Here is a 15,971-nt window from a genome sequence, read left to right as displayed (position 1 = left end):
TCTCTTGGGGCCACTTGTGGTGCTTTTCCAACATTTTCTGGTGCTTTTTCCACATTTTCTGTGTGCCCATGTCACAAACACAGTAGCATTTGAAGGAGAGATGTGTAGCTGCAAACATGCAGTGGCATCTGCTGAGAAACTATCTGGCCAACCACTGGTCCCTAACACATGTGCACTGCATATGTCTACGTTTATAGACTAGTGTGTTGATCTGGTTTCTCATATAAATGTTATCATGCTCAGCATCAAATGTGAAGTAAAGCGTGGAAGAAAACTGGTGCAGAAGTGTAGAGTGTTACTTGGTTATTTTCTCTTCATAGAGTGCACAAACCATCAGAAATCTTTTTTAGTCTCCTTGTGAATCTGCATATACCTAAATGTGAGCGCTTGTGAGAACTGGGGGGTGGGGGTGGGGGTGGGGAGAAGGGACCACAACACTAAAACTAAATAGCTGAAATTCCCTTGCTTACATATGTAATTTACTGAGATGGTGACAAACTGTGACTGACCGAAATGATTACAAAAGGTATTATATAAAAATATTGTACTTCCAGAAAAAGAAAGTGGAAACACTGAAGTATGTAGAGTTGGCCTCACTGGGGGATTTGACTACAGAAAGAAACAAAGAAGCAGATGTGGTTCAAGATTTAGGGAAACTTTCTATTAAAATTTAAGCCATTGTGACAAGCAAAAACAATTCATAGCCTGGAGGGGAGCAGAAGGTGGCTGAGGTCAAGGAGTCTAGCTCATATATTCTTAACAGCCTATCTTCAGTATCATTCATTTCCCTGACATATGTTTTCTCTTTCATGGGGGTTTCTTTCATTCTCCTCAGAGGCTTTATGCTTTTATCATGTTGTTTTCATTAGATTTATTATTAAAACACTACTATCATTTCTTAAACAGTTGATCTCAATACAATATAACTCTGATGCAATAGCTTTGTAAATTTCCAAGGCACACGTTTTGTCCTGCACTGTTCAAACTGCCTACAGGGAAGCAGGACAGCTTGTCTTTTAGCATATTCCTTTTGCAGATCTTGTAATTTCATACCCTTGTATAATTGGGCTACCAAAACAGCATAAAATAATATACTGATTTTAATTCCAAAAGCATAAAAACTACCATTTTAAAGTACAAAATATCCTATTTAAATTGCATATAATTGTTTTCCATTCTTATCCACTGAAACTAATACATCTTTCTTGTTTGTTTCAACTTCATAAGGTCCAACCCCATAGTAATATAAACTAGGGTTGCTCTACCACCGATAATGTGAAATTTATACTGTCAGTTTAAAATATGCAACAGATCAATACAGTATGAGTTTACCACCTACAGACAAATCACATTCTGAAATGATCTTATAGACATTTCTGTATAACCAACAACAGTGCCCTGAAGGACAATTAATAATGCAATCCTATAACATGTCTTCTCAGAAGTCACACTAAGTTCAATTATGCTTACTCCCAGTTGTGTACAGAATTTATTTATTTATTCATTTATTTATTTCACTTCTATACTGCCTCATAGCCCAAAGGTTCTCTGGGCAGTTTACAAAGTTAAAAAGTATATAAACAAGCAACAAAATCACTGCATTTCAATAAAACAATAAAACCAATACAATAACATCATCAGAAACAAAAAGCCACAGCAAGTATAATCAAATTAACACATGGCACAGCAGCAATAATAGTAAGAACAATATTAAAACTAACAATTGTTTATTAAAATACCTGGAAAATAAAAAGGTTTTCACCTGGCATCAAAAAGAAAAAAGAGATGGTGCCAGGCATGCCTCTTTGGGAAGCATGTTCTGAAGATGAGGTGCCACTATTGAAAATGTCCTCTGACCACCACCCACCTTACTTCTTTGGGTATGGGTTCCCTGTGAAGCACCTCAAGGGATGACATGAGGGCCTGGATAGGAACATATGGGACAAGGCGTTCCTTCAGATAACCTGGCTCCAAGCCGTTTAGGGCTTTGAATGCTAAAACTAGCACTTTGAACTGGGCCCAGACTTCAACAGGCAACCGATGCAGCTGAAAGAGGACTGATGTAATATGATCTTGTAGGCCACTGCCTATTAACAGCCACACTGCTCTGTTTTGGATCAGCTGAAGTTTCTGGACCATTTTTCAAAGGTAGCCTATGTAGCGTGCATTACAGTAATCCAGACAAGAGGTTAACAGATCATGGGTAGCCTATCAAGATAGGGTTGTACGCTCCATGTTATTGAGACCACTTGTGACTCAAGCAACAATTCTGGGTCCAGGAGCACCCCACAACTATGAACCTTGTCCTTTAGGGGGAGTGCAACCCCATTCAGGACAGGCTGAATTTATCCCAACTGGACAGAAGATCTACCCACCAACAGGACCTCTGGATTGAGTCTCATTTTTATTGATTCTCAACCAGTCCATTACCAGTTCAGACACTGATTCAGAACAGCCACTGCTTCACCCAGGTCTGATGAAAAAGAGAGGTAGAACTGAGTGTCATCTTCATATTGATGGCACTTCAGGCCATTCCTCTGGATAACCTCTCCCGGTGGCTTCATGTCAGTTTTAAAAAGCATGGGGGATAAAGTAGAGCCCTGCAGTACTCCATGGAACTACCATCATGGTGCAGAGCAATAATCTCCCAGCACCACCTTCTGGAAGTAGCTAGTCAGGTAGGAGCAGAACCACTGCAAAGCTGTACCTTCCACTCCTAGTCAGGCCAGCCAATCCAGAAGGATACCATGACTGATGGTATTGAAAGCTGCTGAGAGGTTTGGGAGAATCAGTAGGGTTGCTATCCCCCTTTCTCCTGGGAAAAGTCATCCCACCGGGCAACCAAGGCAGTTTCCATTCCAAAGTCAGGCCTGAAGCCAGATTGAAATGGATTTAAATAGTCCATTTCATCCAAGAGTAGGTGGAGCTTCTCAGCACCTCCTGCTCAAACACTTTGCCCAGGAAGGGAATGTTGGCAATAGTAGTTTCTATCTGCAGTAGTTTCTCTCCCACCACCCTCTAAAACCTCCATAGGACAGATTTATAGCAGCTATCTGTAATTTCCTTATTATCCACAATTACATAGGAAGACAAAGAAATTTGTTTAACGAAAATTTCATTAAGAGGTTCATTAGGATATAAATTTTGATCCCTTGCTACTGGATTTGAATTATATATAACCAGATTGTCCCTCGATTTTAAAATTGCTGTTTAAATCCTGTTGATCATTTACATTTTTGTACGTTAGTTTTTAATATCATGTTATTATACTGTATTTGAGGGTGTTATTTTTTGTAAATTGCCAGAAAACTCTGTCTATTGAGAGGTATAATAGTGTAATAAATCAAATGAATTGAAGATAATAACTGATTTCAATAAAACTGCATATAAATATGGTTTGAGTGTAAATACTAATCTGTAATGCAATTGTCTTTACTAAAACTAACTGTAGCATGTAAGCACCATGTTGTATTTAAACCTATTTAGATTACATACTGTTAGCCTAGTTATTAATTACCTTGGACAATGCATTTAGAAAGTTAAGTCTGATGTGATCACCTAAGAGTGAAGAAATGAAAGAATATTCAACTTTGTCTTGTGTTGTTCTTTAACAATGTACTTACCTTTTAAATAAATTTTCTCAGTCTGCAAAATACTTCACTGAAAGTTAACGTACTGAGGAATGATGCTTTAGTTTAGCAGCATTTAATTCAATAAAAGTAACCCCCAGAGAGTTTTGGCTGTGGGGCAGTACAGAAATAAAAAAATAAAAAATAAATAAAGTCCTTCCACTTGTTTTATTGAAAGTTTCTACTGTTCACAGATGAATGTCCTAATCATTCTGTGTACAAAGTAATAGCACTATTCAATCCATTTTGGATTAGAAAAGGTTCATACAATTTATAATTTACAAGGCAGAATGGAGCTTAGTATGATATTACCATACATCAAAAGGCCAAACAAGAGCTGTCCTCTTAAGCAGCTGATGCAGTGAGAGCTCCCCCTTCTGTATTCAACAACCAGAACTACTGGGAACCTTAAGTGCGAAGGCACAATCATGGAGAAGGGCAAAGCTGCTTCCACAGAAATCATCTACAAAAAGTCACCATCTTTAGAGCTATATCCAAATTATATAACTTTGATATTTAAGTTATAGGCATCAATGCAGAGAAAGTTAGGAACATAAGAAGCTGCCTAATACTGAGTCTGATCATTGGTCCATCTAGCCCAATATGGTTGACACTGACTGGCAGCCATTCCCCAGGGTTGCAGGTAGGAGGTTTTCTAGCCCTATCTTGAGACAGCGGGGATTGAACCTGAAACCTTATACATACTAAGTGGGTGCTCTGCCAGAGCTTCAGTCTATGAAACTGCTTTATACTGAATCACAGTGTTCATCCATCCCGTCTAGTGTCATCTTCTCTAGCTGGCAGCAACTCTCTGAACAAATATTTCCATAACCTAGCACCCTCAGTTTCTTGGCTGACTGGAGATTATGTATGCAATGCATCTGACCCTTCCACTGAGCTACAGCTGTTGAGCTGATTGAGTCAGCAGCCCAATTTAAGTTCAAATGGTTTTAACTGATCTTAATCTAGTCTAATATCCAGAGGGTTCTAGCCATGAACAGAAAGAAGAGACACCATCAATCTCTTTCTTTGGTCAGCTATCATCCTCTTTTTTTAAAAAAAATCATCCTATTTTCTCTCTTAAACACCGAAATAAAATTAAAGCAAAACTTGAAACTGTAGGAAATATAATGGATTAGATTAAAAGGAAAGTGAGTGGTCAATGGTAAAATAAAAGGAACTCCAACCTTTATTCCACTTTGTACAAGTTTGTGTATGTCCAGAAATGGTTCCTTGATTATATCGCCTTCTGGTGTTAAAATTTTTACATATCCCTCCTTCTCAAGGATGAACAGGCGCTGTGATCCATCTCCACAGTGTACTGCTCCGACCGGTTGCCTCAGACCACTTACAACTTCATAAATGCAAAAGCAGTTTTGCTTATGTTTCCTAAAAAAGCATAAGCAAAAAGCATTTTTGATTTTATTTGTGATAGCAATACATCACCAAGAAATAAAAAATGTGTCCTATAATGCACAGTATCTTGAGCTAATATTCACAGAGTTGCATTTAGTAGAGCAGAGAAAGACAGTATTTAACATTTAGTTTTCAGTTTGAAGATCAAGCAGCTTCAGAGCTGATTGAAAAAAATGACAGGGATATTCTAATGCTGCAAGACAGTTTGTATGTCATGGTGGCAAAATGTGGGTTAATTAACTTATGCTTTTCTGGGTTGTGTGTTTTGTACAAGCCATTTCCACTTCGCAAAATCAGTCCCTGATTAGCATGGTCATAGGCTGTTGTACAATGTGTACTCCTGGACACTACAGCTAAACAATCCCAAATTATCCTGTGATTTGTTAACCTGTAGAAATAATAATTATGGGATAGTATGGAATCCAAAATTAAATGCGTGCTAAAAAAAAGAATGGAACGTATTTATAAAAGATGGGGTTGGTCCATAATTGAGTATTATGGACATCTCACTGTCAAAAACACTGATTAATGTTTCTATTACTCTGGGATGACCACTGAATACTGGATGACCACTAAATATTAACCACATAAGAAACACTTGACTTCTTATCTGAACTGCACCAAACTTAAATGATCTTAACCCATTTTTCTCAAAAATGATAATGCAGAAGAGTGGATAGGGATAGAAATGAATAGCAGGAAAACAAGAATGATTTTCTGATAACTAATCGGGTGGGGTGAGGGGCATAACATTACCAACAATTAAATTTGGATAACATTTCAAATAAGATATCTGCAATATATTTGATCCAGCATTAGTCAATGAATCATTAGTGAAGTAAGAATTACACAACAATTCAATACATTGAAAAAGAATAGCCTGTTAGCAACAGCAACAGAAACATCTGGATGGCACAGCTGTGGAATATAAGCATAGACTGATTCAACTCACTGTCAAAACTACAAAGATTTGTCATTTTTTAGATTAAACAGATTTATCTTTATGAACCTGCTGATTTCTTCTCCTCTGCCATATTCTTCCATCTGATCCAAATAGTTAGATGTTGGTCCTCGAACTTGTTTTCTTGGAAAATCCGGAAAGCACAAGCCACCATCTTTTCTTGTGTAGTAGAAACAAAAGTCATCGGCTGTCGTTTGGAGGAAACCTTTAAAAGGGTAGGAAGAAATGTTTACTATATTAATTTTAGTTAAGTTAAATACCAGTTTTCAACAGCAGATTGCACTTAGTACAGCCCACAAAATATTAACTAACAGATGTTATGTCTGAATAGACAAATGGCCTTTGGAAAGGAGTAATTTTTACTTCTCTGTCTTGCAGGAATACTGCTTTCATTGTGTACAAATAAGTTGAAAAATGCATTCTTGTGGTTTATTTCTATTTTGTATTTTTGAGGTATGGTTAATTTAATCAAAGATGTTTTAGAGTACCCATGAATATCACTAATATCAGAATCTAAAATGGAAAACTCAAAATAATGCATAGAGGCATTTTATTTATCATTGTTGTATTTTTATTAAAAACAACACCATGCAACATTTATTTTCATGTACAATTTCATCCTGTTGCCTATCTTAAAAGTAGGGGAACTTTCATCAAGTATAGAAACAAATGGTTGAAGCGTTTAAACTTAAATTTCATGAAATATGGCTGTAATAAACGATCCTCAGGCCCACAGAAATTATACTAATATAGTCTATACAGCCATTCAAGAGTAGCCACAAATCAGTTCTTCTGAACACACAGGGACCCTAACTATGGTGCTATGAAAGAATGCTGTCTTGGGAACACTTCTTATTTAGCCCCAATATCTTTATCCTGAAATGTCAGTCTATTTCACTATTAGAAAGCAAAACACTGACATGGTACAGCGCTGCAAGTGTCATATATGAACTTACTACTTATTTATGCCTAACTTTTTACAAGTCATTACAAGATAGCCACCTCTGCACACACACTTGCATGCACATTAACTGTATATTTGCAGTGAAATACCATTTCATGACTAACCAGATCAAGGCAAAACCTGATTAGTACTCATATCAAAAACTCAGAGTTAGGATCAACAATACACAGCAATATATCAGTAATGTATTTATGTACATCTGTCCCAGAAGCAATTAAAATGGCAATACATGCACTCACAAAAATGCACAAGACTGTCAGTATAGTTATGTAGTCCATCTGACCGTATGAAATAGAGCCATTTCTCCTGTTTGCAATTTTATGTCTACATTTAATTATTTAGCTTATGCAAATAAAAATGAATTTTTAAATCACATTTTAAATGATTCCCAATTCAACTCAACAATACTTCAATAACACATAGATAGCACATTCATAGTTGCTAAATTACCTGGCTAGAACTTATTATAGTAATTGACAGAATGGTATCAAACTCTTGAAAAGTCTGGATAGAATTCAACCTTACAGCAACTTGTAACTTGTTCTTTTATTCATCATCATGGAAATCTAAATCAATCGGACCAGAGACAGTATGCATGTTGATTGCCAAGCTTTTGCTAAGAGGATCTTTGCAGCTATTAACATACAATTCATCATATGACTGCCTGAAGAGTGAAGGATCCACACTAGAGAGTCTTAAAACAAACAAGCTGCTCTTTGTGCTACAAAGTATTTTCCATTGTGCTCTAAACACAGAATTAGACAAGACTGAATGTATACAAGCTGCTGACAAAGATCAATGGTCAAAACACTTATAGCTGATTTTATGATTTGATACTATCACAACAGCTGGTTTAAGAACATCTACATATGTTTTAATAACTGGCATATTTCTGTAGAATATGCACCTGTATCTATATATGTGTTCTGGATATAAATATGTATGTTTCTATATGTAAAACCACTGTAGGATAGTTTATTGATGATCCCATTTCTGAACAGTAATTTAATTTGTAACATATAGGTTACAAATTAAATTACTGTTTCTTGATGGTTGGCAGTCCTTTGACTGTAGGAAAAGGTTATCCTAAATCTCAAGCAGACATGATACAGCACATGCTACCTCTTGCACTCTGAATACTGAGCCTGGAGCAGTTCAGTGGCATGTATATCTCAGAACTTCTTTTCCAATCCATTGAGTATTAGCGATCTCATCAAGTCTATGCATGATAAGTGAACACTCAGAGAGTGCTATGACTTTAAATATGAATTACATGTTACTTTAGATATGAATTGCATTGGATTTACGAGTAACAGTCCTTCTTGATGAGGGAAGCACTGCTAGTGCCTAATTTCAAAGCATTAGGAATTAGTAGAGGAATTTATCCAATAAAATAAAGAATGTTTAAATAGACCATCTCATATAACAGTATTAAATATGTGCAGATACAGTATTGTTCTGTATCTACCTAATGGGTTCCTAGGTAGACAGTCATCACCAGTTTGAGAATAACTAATATAAAACAATTGATTGCAGGAGAATTTGCGTTCCAACAAGACCTTTGCTTCTGTCAAAAAATATATGAGATGTAGACAGTATGCATGCATGCATGCATACCTACAAGCATGTATGCAAGCTATGTGTCTCAAAATTCTCTGTAAATAACTAGGGCTAGGGCTAAGATCTGAAGGCACATGGTACAGCACATTTTGCTAAAGTTATGCGGGTCTAGATCTTGGAAATGCCTGGGTGGGATACCACTCTTGAAAACAGTTCTCTCCCCTAGCCTACTCTCTCCAGGGACCATTCATGTTTTCTTCTGTATCACTCCCCATGAGTTGAATCCTGAGGTATGTCCATTTTAGGCAATCATACCCAACCTAGCCTTTCTGTCCAACTCATATTTCCATCATCTTAAGGGGAATTTCCTGCCTCTTACCATCATTAACTTTTTTTCTTATGAAGTCATAACTCTGAACTGTAAATATATTATTTATTTATTTAAAACATTTTTACGCTACCCCCATCGCAATGAAGCCTCGGGGCGGCTCACAACAGAAACAAATACATAAATAATAACAATATAACAAAAAATATTTAAAAACCCTCGGTGCATCCCGGCTAAAAATTTAAAATCGTATAAATACAAATAATTTAACAATTAAAATAAGTTTTAAATAAAAAGGTCTTAGCCTGGTACCGAAAAACAAATAACAACGGCACCAGGCGGACCTCTCTGGGGAGCACATTCCATAGATGGAATAAATTACCACATAGTGTCCATAAATTACCACATAGGGTCCATGTTTCAGGGACCCTATTTCAACCGTTTTCAGTACAGAATCACAAGTAGAAAGCAATGGTGATTAATAACAAAACCCAATAATTTCAATCTTCAGTCTCCTCCATTCGCAATATCTGCTTATTCTGCCCTTCTGGATCATCTTGCTTTTCTGTAGATCTGAGTTAGTGATATTCTCTTACCATCACATCTCTCAGAGGTAATCCTTCTTGCTTTCTGCCATCCCCTTTTCCAATCTCCCCCTCTTCCTTTTTTACCAGTAGGCTGCCAAGGAAGGCACACCCTTGAACTGATTGCTTCCAGGAAGCTGTTGAAATTAGACTCATGACTGTATGAAATTAAGATACAGGCCAGATGTGGCCAAGAGGCTGCAGGCTGCCTACCCCAGGATTACAGTAGTTTAGCCAAGGGCAGACTTCCAATAGCCTTATCCACTCTGATACTTTAAGGTAGTCCAACCAATCAGTTCCAGAGACTTCACCAGGATACCACTACCAGTAAAGATGCTTAGGTTTTGTTTGGTGATAGAAATAATGGCTGATGTTCCAGCAACAATTAGAAGGATGATGCACATGTAGTTCAAGGCTCCCTTTTTGAAATATTTGAGCACTGGTCTTTTTTATGCCTCTCACCCAAAAGAGGCACAATGCCAAGTCTATCTTATAACAGAAGCAAGCACTCCAACAGACAGCAAACTAAGCTGATACAACACAATGCTCTGGGAAAACTTTGACCAGTTTTGGAATGAAGGAGATAAAAGTTACAATAGTGGCCAGGAATGTGTCTACACTTGCAAAAACAAGATGCATTCTCTGGTGCTAAGGTAAGCATATATTTCAATTGAGATTAATTCTATCTACCATCAATGGATTATTACACATTTTTCTATTGTAACTGGTTTGCTGCATATTCCCTGATGTACAAGTCAGCAAGTTTTCTTTTTATCTGTATTTTAATATATTTTCTAATTCACAGAAAAATCACAAGCTTGTGTTACTTATGGCCTCAGAACATGAAAGAAAATGAATGTGAAAAAACAAGGACAAAAGACAACACAAATCTGATGATATAGAAATATAAAAACAAGCTGACTACACATTATTCAGTGATTTGGTTTTTTAATGCTAAAAGAGGAAGCAAGGCAAAGTCACAAAAACAAACATACAAAATAATAATAACCAAAATAACCCTGCAGCCCCTCTTCTCACCATATGGAAAAGTTGATGGAATAAACCTTTTTTTTTTTTTTTTTTTTTTACATTAACTTCCAGGGATTCTTCATTAATATTATTATCTGCATTTCAATTCCACCCAAAAGCTGAACCACTAGGTGGTTTACAATAATCCATGAAACAGACAGTAAAATATAATAAAACATCATAAAACTAGATGTTTACTAACATATTAAAAAGTTTAAAATGGCTAAAGACAGACAATAGCAAAGAATGACTTTACAAAAACACCAGGAATGTGTAATCCCCCACAAGCCTCTGGGTGGCCAAAGAAGTCTTTAAAGGTCTCAAAGAAAAAGGGCCATCTTACACGTAGCCTTTCACCAAAGCGATGACAAAGTGCTACCCGGACCATAGTGGGGATGTTGTTCTGTAGATAGGAGCCCTCACAGAGAAAGCCCTTCCCATTGTAGTCACCTTTGTGGTTTCCCCAGAGCTGGAACTTGAAAGAAGGCCCTAGAGGATGAATGTAATGTCTGAGAAAATTGCAGCTGGGAGAGGTACTCTGATAGGAACTTTGGTCCTATGCCATGCAACGTTTCATAGATTTCATAGGTGACCGAGCACCTTGAATTGGGTCTGGAAGCATGCAGGCAGCCAATACAAGCGGGCCAGAACTGTTCGGACATATACATCCCTGTTCCTAGGCTAGCTGCCACATTTTGCACAAGCTGTAGTTTCTGAACTGTCATCAAGGGCAGCCCCACATAGACTACACCACAGTAATCTAATACAGAGATTACTAGAGTATGGATTAGTGAAGCCAGGCTGTCTAGGTAGGGGTGCAGCTGGGCTAATGTTAGCACGTGCCAAAGCTGATGGAAGGCATTCTGAGACATCTGAACCTAAAGTGACAAAGATGGATCAAGGAACACCCCCAAGTTATGAACCTACTCCTTCAGGGGGAGTGTATCCGCATCTAGAACAGCTCCATCTATGTAGTCAAAGGAACCACACACCAACAGTATGTATTCTCAAAGTCTTCTTCTCTTTCTAGGTTTCATTGCTGGAGACCCAGATTTAAGTGCCCAGTTAGCTGAAAACCAGACTGTGTAATCCATTAATATTGGTCAGCCTGACTAACCTCACAGGATTGCTCTAAGACTGTGGAAGCAAACCTATGACACACGTGCCACAGCGGGCACGCAGAGCCCTCTCTGTTGGCACGACAGCCGAGTCACCCCAGCATTGTCTCAGCAACCGAGCATAGGATAACAGCACACATAGGGGCCATGCGCATGTTTGGTAAGGAGCAGCAGCGCCAGGCGATGATGTCATGAGCCAAGACTCATTAGCTGCGACTCATCCGAGCGTTCGCATGGCCGGTCATTGCGCTGCCAAGGATATATATATATTTGCTTGGACTGGCTGTGAGGTGTTTTTTTAAACTAAAACCTCAGTTTTCAGGTTTTATTGTGTTTAGAATGGACAGAAATGATGAGCTGTGCAGAAAAAGCTACTCAAGGAAGGCCTTTTCAAAATCATCCTCTTTTCACTGGAACTTTAGTCCTATATTAGGGTTAGTGGCGTGCACCAGAGCAGGGTTAGGGCAGTGGTGATGAACCTATGGCATGCGTGCCACAGCAGGCACACAGAGCCCTCTCTGTCAGCACATGAGCCAAGTTGTGTCAGCATTGCCCCAGTAGCTTAGCATCAGGTAACAGCACACATAGGGGCCATGCGCACTGTCGGAAAGTAGTGGTGCCAGGCAATGATGTCACAAGCTGTGACTCATTAGCCGTAACTTGTCCGAGCTTTTGTGTGGCCGGTCAGTGCGCTGTCCCCCCCCCCCTCTCTCTATATTTGCTTGGACTGGCTGTGAGTTGTTTTTTCTAAACTAAAACTGCAGTTTTCAGGTTTTATTGCAGTGTTGGCACTTTGCGATAAATAAGTGGGTTTTGGGTTGCAGTTTGGGCACTCGGTCTCTAAAAGGTTTGCCATCACTGCTTTAAGACAAAAAGGAGCAACTATATAACCTGAGTTCTTTGGATGAAGGGTGACGTTTTTGAAAAATGTTTAGCACAAATTAGTAAATCTCTTGATGTTCTAGGATCCCCAGTGTTTCTGGACATTTCAAGATCTTCCTGCATAACCACTTATGAGGGCTCCTCAATTCCTGGTCTCCTTAATTCCTTTTTCCATTTCCTTGAATATCCTAAACTTTGAATCCAAAGATGAGTTCAATGAACTTATTAATTCTCTTGGTTTGATATATGCATCTATGACAGAAACTTGCTCTTGTTTTCAACTCTCAAAAGGCCGATGAATATGTCAGATGAATGAAGCCAACTAGTAATACATTTTTCTCAGCTATCAAAAATATAGATCTTCATACCCCTGTTGAGCTCTTAGAAAATAACAAAAAGCCTTGCAGTATTTTAATAAATAGCAAATGTATTATGGCATAATCAAGCTTTCCCCAGCCTCATGCCCTCTAGATGTGTTGGACTAAAATTCCCATAATCTCCACATTGGCTATACTTCCTGGAGATTATAGGAATTGTAGTCTTACACATTTGGTGAACACTATCATAAGCTTATGTAAACTCAAGACTCTGTTTCACAAAAGGTTATGCTGTAACAATTGAGGAAGTTATCCTGTGGTCCACTAGACATTTTCTAGGGGCTAACGTGGAAAGAACTGAACACCAGCTGCCTCTGCAAGGCTGGGAACTGGGAAGGAATAAAGGGGCATTCTGGTGGCCAAGGCTGCCTCCTTCCCCTGCTCCAGAACACCACAAATATGCAGCTGAAAATGGACGTCCAGCAAAAATGCAGAGTGGGAATCGGAGGGAGGCAAAAGTTGCTTCCATCATTTCTACTGCTCTGCATAGAGTGCCTGCTGTCCTCTGAGTTCAGTAGATTATGGCCATCCCCACTGGATTGCACCCTAAAGGCACCATCCTATGCATCGATTGGCTGGAGAAGGCTGGGAGTTGTAAGGCTTGTCTTTGTGTAAGCAGGATTGCACCTTCAGCAGTCATAGGAGGCTTAGTTGGTTTTACTGTGGTAAAGCCACCCTCCAGAGATTGTTACCATTCTGACAAGACAGTAAAAATCAAATAAATGACCATTCTGTGTATTTTCAGAAATTTGGCTCCTACTTCTGGCACAAGTATTTTTATGTTTGTACTTTAATTTCTTGTATGCTTTAAAATTTAAGGTTTGTGTTTGTTCACTGCCTTGGGTGGACCTGGTGCTGGGAAATGACTTATCAATAACAAAATATAAATAGCCAATGGCCAAATTATAGACAGTAATATGGAAAAGGGGCCCAATCCTGGTTTTCCACCCTTTTGTTCTTCTTAAAGTCAAGATGCTCTCTAGGATGGAGCCACCGGCTGTTACAGAAAGAGGAATCCAGTCTTAGCAACGCACTTTCAGGGATCATTAATACAGATGTCACTGAGCCAAACAAATCATTTAACTCAGTTGGACATGGGTGTGTATTTTAGTTTTTGTTGTTGTTAACGTAGCCCACCTTCAGAACAAGTCTTTAGAATGATTATTAACATCTGATTAATGAAGAAAAAGATCCTATTTTAGCTGATGCTACAGCATGTAAACTGCTGCCTCAAAAAGCCGGTGCTCTGTCCAACGCTTAAAGTTATGTTTTCATCTGGTTATCTTTCAAGGCAACCTGGGTGGTCAGAAAAAGCACTTGACATCTTGATGCACTTCAGCAGTTTTACATATATACAAACTCTGTAGGAAAATAAATTTGTCATTCGTCACCACATATGTTGATCTGGGGAGTGAGGTTCTTTCGACTCCAGCTCCTGTGCAGCTCAGATCTCTCTCCCCCTGCTTCCTTTACCATCTTACCCTTTTCATAGCATGAAAGAGCATTTTCCTCAAGAACAATGACTTTTGCAATAAATAAGTAAATAAATAGGTTATATTAAAGTTTAACAAAATATGCTTCTTGCATGTGCTAATTAAATGTTTAATTTATATAGTTCTTTTTCTTAAAAAAGAATTGTTAAAAATCCCTTCCTGGCAGCCTCCAGCATGATTCAAACATTTAATCTAATCTGTTATCGCTGCTCAACAGGCAGTCTTGGCAACTGTGATCTATTCTGCTTTGCTTTAGGGAATGCAGTAAAGAGCAAGGAACAGCTGGTTTAAGAAAGCCTTAGAAACGTCTCTGCAGTTTACAAAGACAATAATAATATTTTCATATTTGAATGAGTTTAGATACATGTTAAACCGCACCAAAGGGAAAAAGCAATTCTTTCCAAAATGTTTTCTCAAGTCAATCAGAGAACACTGCAAAAAATGTTCTCCATCCCTAGGAGTTCAGAGAAATCAAGGGTATATTGTATATAAGCACACCTCCCCACCTGCAAAAAAAAATTTCTTCCAATATTTTCACATTAATCTACTCCTCAGAGCTCTGATTATTGATGCAGCTTTTTAAAGGAGCTCTAGATATTTCATAAATTATTCTTATGTAACTTAAAGTGTGATAGTAAAATTGTACACACCCATTTCAAGACAACACAGCAATTTTCCACATTATATCAAATGTATTCAGATGTAACACTAAACTATGGTTTGAGATTAAGTACACAGCCAGAGCTGGAGAGAGCCAAACCTCAAGGTCACACTCTTACTTCCTGTTCATTGGCAAACCATAGTTTTCCATTACATCCAGGTACAGCAAATTGGGTTGAAACCTTGATTTTAAGAGTGAACTATGGTTTGTGTGAACTATATATGCCACATTTGAATTTATACTGTGGTTTACTAACAAAATGAAGTAAGTTTTGACATTTATAGCAAATGGTCATCCGGGGGCCTTTTTCCCTTCCTCTAGATGGGGTTTTTCCATTCATTTAATAGATTTTAATGTTATCTTAGCTAATTATAAATGTTTTAAATTCTGTTTTCTGTATTGTACTATTTTACTTTATCTCCTGTTGTGAATGCCCAGAGATCTTTGGCTGCGGGTGGTATAGAAATGCAATAAATGAAAATGAATGAAATGAAAAACAATAGTAAAATAAAAGACAGCCTAATAATTGAATATTTTGAAGTGATGTGGCCTCTACATGAACAAAGACATGTGGAAGGAAGCAATAAGCATGAGAGCGATCCAAAAGTATCTCACAGCTGCAGGAGAAGGTGCTTTTCTGATTAGTTTGGTAGTATATGAAGCAGCCATTTTTTAAAGGCTCAATTACTCAAGACCCTATTCTTTGAAAAAGCTCGTGAACCTGTTACTGTATTCATAAAAACTCAGAAAATTAATTCAGTTTGATGATCTATGTTTCTGTGGAAGGAAGGAGCTGGCAATGTGCACTGACATGGGACAGTGACTGACACAGGACTCAGATGACACTTCTGCCACAAGGCGCCTAGAATACATGCCAGGAGGCAATGAAAGGACAGAGAGGGGAAACAAGCCAGAGCATCCAATTGCCTGTTGTATCAGTGGGAGAACAACCAATCCATGGTAGCTTAT

At 38.1% G+C, this 15,971-nt stretch overlaps 1 protein-coding gene across 1 annotated transcript in view; it reads right to left on the bottom strand.

Annotated features, from left to right (window-relative positions):
* LOC123023831 (hedgehog interacting protein) overlaps positions 1–15,971 on the bottom strand; it is a 90,242-nt gene that overhangs the window by 58,052 nt on the left and 16,219 nt on the right. The window contains exons 3-4 of the mRNA XM_044430880.1: positions 6,055–6,211; positions 4,817–5,018 (exon numbers count right to left, since the gene is read on the bottom strand). Coding sequence (XP_044286815.1) covers positions 4,817–5,018; positions 6,055–6,211 — 359 coding nt within the window. The remainder of the gene's footprint in view (positions 1–4,816; positions 5,019–6,054; positions 6,212–15,971) is intronic.

The sequence above is a fragment of the Varanus komodoensis genome, unplaced genomic scaffold, assembly GCF_004798865.1.
Source record: "Varanus komodoensis strain SLA01 unplaced genomic scaffold, ASM479886v1 scaffold21, whole genome shotgun sequence".
NCBI classification, from domain to species: domain Eukaryota; kingdom Metazoa; phylum Chordata; class Lepidosauria; order Squamata; family Varanidae; genus Varanus; species Varanus komodoensis.
The sequence above is the reverse complement of the archived record's forward strand: the minus strand, read 5'-3'. Positions and strand labels throughout refer to the sequence as shown.